At 33.8% G+C, this 4,325-nt stretch overlaps 2 gene segments (V, D, J or C); both read left to right on the top strand.

The window, feature by feature from the left end:
* Positions 1-607, top strand: LOC122147031. The segment is given in 2 exon segments: positions 1-59; positions 225-607. Coding segments are annotated over 2 exon segments (426 nt in total).
* A 1,936-nt stretch (positions 608-2,543) lies between these two features.
* LOC122146984 lies at positions 2,544-3,189 on the top strand. The segment is given in 2 exon segments: positions 2,544-2,667; positions 2,812-3,189. Coding segments are annotated over 2 exon segments (366 nt in total).
* Positions 3,190-4,325: the final 1,136 nt, after the last annotated feature.

The following is a 4,325-nucleotide window of genomic DNA, read 5'->3' as shown; positions in this document are numbered from 1 at the left end:
CTTCAGCAAAGCAAAAATGACTTCTCTTTTTTACTTGCTTGTAATTTTAGCCATACAGGGTAAGTAGGTTTCATTTAATTTAATTTAAATTCTTAAATAAATACATCTACAAAAAAATAGTATTTATGTAAATTACTTTATAAAAATTGCAATTTTTCATAACTTTTTACTGTAGACAATGGCTGAACATTCTATGCATTTTTTTTATGCTCTATTTTGCAGAGGTAAATCTTTTGCCCAGTCAATAGAACCATTGCAGACCACAGAACGTGCCACTGAGAGAGAGACAGTCATTCTTTCATGCAAATATGATAGCCAAGCACGTAATTTACAGTGGTATCAACAATATCCTGGATCCAGACCTGAATTTCTGCTTCTTGTTTATGAATCCAACAGCGTACTGCATGCAGAACCCCCTTTCCCAAGACTGAATGCCAGCGTGAACAAGGAGGGGAAGCAGGTTTATCTGGAGATATCCTCTGTTGCAGTCACAGATTCAGCTCTGTACTACTGTGCTCTGGAGCCCACAGTGACAGGAAACACAAGAACACTGTACAAAAACCTCTATGGGAAGTCCTTATCATTTGGGGGTAAGTGTCCTGTATGACAATATATAATTAAAACATACAATGTGTCCTTAAAACCTTTCTAATAGCATTGGTTTACCTTCACTTTGACAATATGCTTAAAGATTTAAAAAGATTTATGGTCAGTTTTATTCAATATTTGAATACATTATAATATATAACATAATATATATATTTATATATGTGTGTTATATTTTTATCTTATTACAGTGGTGGTGTGTGTGTGTGTGTGTGTGTGTGTGTGTGTGTGTGTGTGTGTGTGTGTGTGTGTGTTGTTTTTTGAAGGAAAACATTTTTTTCAATATTGAAAAAAAAAAAAAACATAAATTTGCAAAGCTTGGCATTGAATTCAGTTACAGAATTGTGTCCACAATTTTTTTTTTTTTTTTCATTTTTATCATATCATTCTTCAGTTAATAAAAATATTCAAACTGAATCTGACACACTGAAAATGATATCTCTCAATGTTTTCATTTATACATGCTATGGGTGCAGCTTTTAAAGGATCTCACAAAATTTCACATCTGTATGCAGTTTTCATTCGCTATTTGTGGTGCAAAGATGATGCTTCTGTGCTGTCTGCCTGTGTTTTCAGTAACAGAATGTAAGTGACATACAGTAGCATATAGCTTTGTTTAAAGATGTAATAGTTATTGTATTAACAAGCTTTTATAGTAATTAATTAAACATTTCATCATTTGCAATTTACATTTTATGAAATTTTTCATCTTGTTATTCTTTCTATTCTATGCAGATACATTTGCACAGTCAATAAGAGCACTGCAGAATGACATTCATGTCACTGAAAAGAAGCCGGTCATGCTCTCATGCAAATATGATGGAAGTGTAAACAGTCTGCAGTGGTATCGACAGTATCCTGGATCCAAACCTGAATTTGTGCTCCTTGTCATGGAGTCATCCAGAAACATGTAACATACGCAGATCACCGTATCCCTGGAATGGATGGAAAAATGAGTATGAACGATAAGCATGTGGATCTGGCAGGAAACACATCAACACCGTACAAGAACCTGAAGTGAAAAAAAAATACAACAACTACTGAATCTCCATTCTTTTTGTCATAGCCTCATGATTTCTGCTTGCAGATTGAACACATAATTGAAATTCAAACAATATATTTCATAAATGATGTAAACAAATATTGGATATTTCAACACAATTATTTATCAAATTGCCTTTAAAAGTGATTTCCATTTTAGGTTCAAATTCATATGTATAATGTATAAGAGAAAGATAAAATATAATGTACTGTGATGGATCACCATTTTCTTTAAGTTTTTTGCCAATTTAAATCACTAGTTAATCTCACTAGTTTTTTTTTAACAGCCCTGTGGTGTAACAAATGAAATTTAAAAGTGCAAATATTCCATGCCTCCCACTTAATATGGTCATAAACACTGCATGCATAATTATGCCTTATTAAATAGTTTTCAAAAGTATAGCATGTCCCATCACTGGATGTGTCATATTCCCAAGTATTCCATGTCAACTCCCCCTTTGTGTTTCATTTTACATCAATTATGTTATTTTTCCAGTTGATTGGAAAGATTTCCATAATATAAAGTTTAATTGCTAAAGGTTCTGTTGCAACATAGGTCAAAATTGTAAATTCTTTATTGCAGCCACATGGTGGCATTATTTCCAGTCATATGTCTCATAAAACAGAAGTCTTGCCAGATTAACAGTGATGATGCTTAAGTTTTACCCTGTATAAACTCAAATGACTGGTATAAAATCAACAGAATCTAATGTCAAATACACTGTCTGCATCAGTCCAACTAGTATTAATAGTAATGTAAAGTAATTAGTAAAGCAGTAACAAAAATGTACAGCAGATTATTTATTTTTATTTATTTATTTATTTTGCAGTGGGAATAAAGAAATGACAATTTCCTCAGATTTCTAAGCAGCAGGAGGGTATCACAATAATTTTTTTGGAGCTTGATGAGAATGGTTACAGCAGAAGGCAGTCCTATGTTTCTCCACATCTCATTTAGTATATGATCTCCCATAGTCATAATGATTTTGTTTTACCTTAATGTTTTGGCACTTCTAACAGGTATGCAAATTTTATATTTACATTTGTTCATATATCTATATTTGCTAGGAGACTATATACCCCTGTAAAAACATATCAACGAACAGATACAGTTACTGAAGGTGCACTATTATTACTGTTCTTCTGTTGTCTATATTTTCTCAGAGAGTGTTTTTGCGAATGCAATAACACCCCTCTTTACTGAAAAGCATGCTTTTGAAGGAGAAAAGGCGACTCTTTCATGCAACTACAGTGGAAGTAACATACAGGTTTTACAGTGGTACAGACAGTATCCCAACACTGCCCCCGAATTTCTCTTGCAAGCTTTTGAAAGTTTGGGTCCAGAGCAGAAGGACCGTCATGTTGCTAAAGCTCAAAAGGACAAAAAACATCTGAACCTGGAGATCTCCGAAACCAAAGTGGCAGATGCTGCAATATACTACTGTGCACTGGTGCCCACAGTAACAGGAAACCCTTCAACACTGTACTAAAACCTGAGATGAGGAGGAAAGAAAGAAAGAAAGAAAGAAAGAAAGAAAGAAAGAAAGAAAGAAAGAAAGAAAGAAAGAAAGAAAGAAAGAAAGAAAGAAAGAAAGAAAGAAAGAAAGAAAGAAAAAGAAAGAAAGAAACCAATAACATAATGGCCTTTTAATAGATGTGAAAGAGGATGTCAGTTTCTTTCAGGTCTTTGTTTTTGAATTTTAAATTTATGCTTTAAATGAAGGTTCAAGAGCGGCAGAAGACCTCACACTGTACAGTGATTATCAGTTTGCTGATGAGGGTGAGAATGTGACACTCTCTTGTAGCTACATTGGTTCTGTTCAAGGTCTTCACTGGTATCGGCAATATGCAGGTTCACCACCAAAGTTCCTCATACTGGATTATTGCGGTTGCTGATTATTATAGTTGATTTTCTGGTTTCTGGATTCTTAATCCATCACAGATAGTACAACAGTAGTGTGGATCTGAAGATCTCCTCTGCTGCTGTCATTGCTCTGTATACTGTGCTCTGGAGCCCACAGTGGAAGGAAATCCACTGTATGCTGTACAAAAAGCTGTTTAAATAAGACTGGCAGAAAGAAAGCGAGAGATGGGATGAGGTTTTATGTACGGTGAAAAATCACATAGAGACTAAGGATATTCTTATAAAGTTCTTATATTAGTAGATCTTTAAGAAACTGTCATACTGTGAAAATTCAATTCAATTCAGTTCAAGTTTATTTGTATAGCGCTTTTTGTGATACAAATCATTGCAAAGCAACTTTACAGAAAATGTTCTGTGACTGAAAGTGGAAGATTATCACTTCTATGAGGACATAAATCATTTATGCATAACATGTGTAAGCACAACCATCATGATTGTAAATATAAACAAATGTCAATAAAAATAACTCAAACATATTTACCATTTTAAAGCACACAGTAAAGCAACTGGATAAAACATGCTGTTTTGAGCTTCAACAGAAGGGGGCAACATTATCTCACAAGCTGTTTTATTCACACAAAACAAGCACCTGACATCTATAAGAGACACATTTAAAAGCACAGATCATGTTTCATATTTCACTAACCCACACCCACATTATTCATACACAACAGAAGTTCACTCAGTCTCAGTACTTTCATTCAACCATCAGCTACTCTCTTATTTTTATTCATTTTATAAAGCCACATTCAGC

This window comes from Cyprinus carpio, chromosome A2 (assembly GCF_018340385.1).
Source record: "Cyprinus carpio isolate SPL01 chromosome A2, ASM1834038v1, whole genome shotgun sequence".
Taxonomy (NCBI): Eukaryota; Metazoa; Chordata; class Actinopteri; order Cypriniformes; family Cyprinidae; genus Cyprinus; species Cyprinus carpio.
The sequence above is the reverse complement of the archived record's forward strand: the minus strand, read 5'-3'. Positions and strand labels throughout refer to the sequence as shown.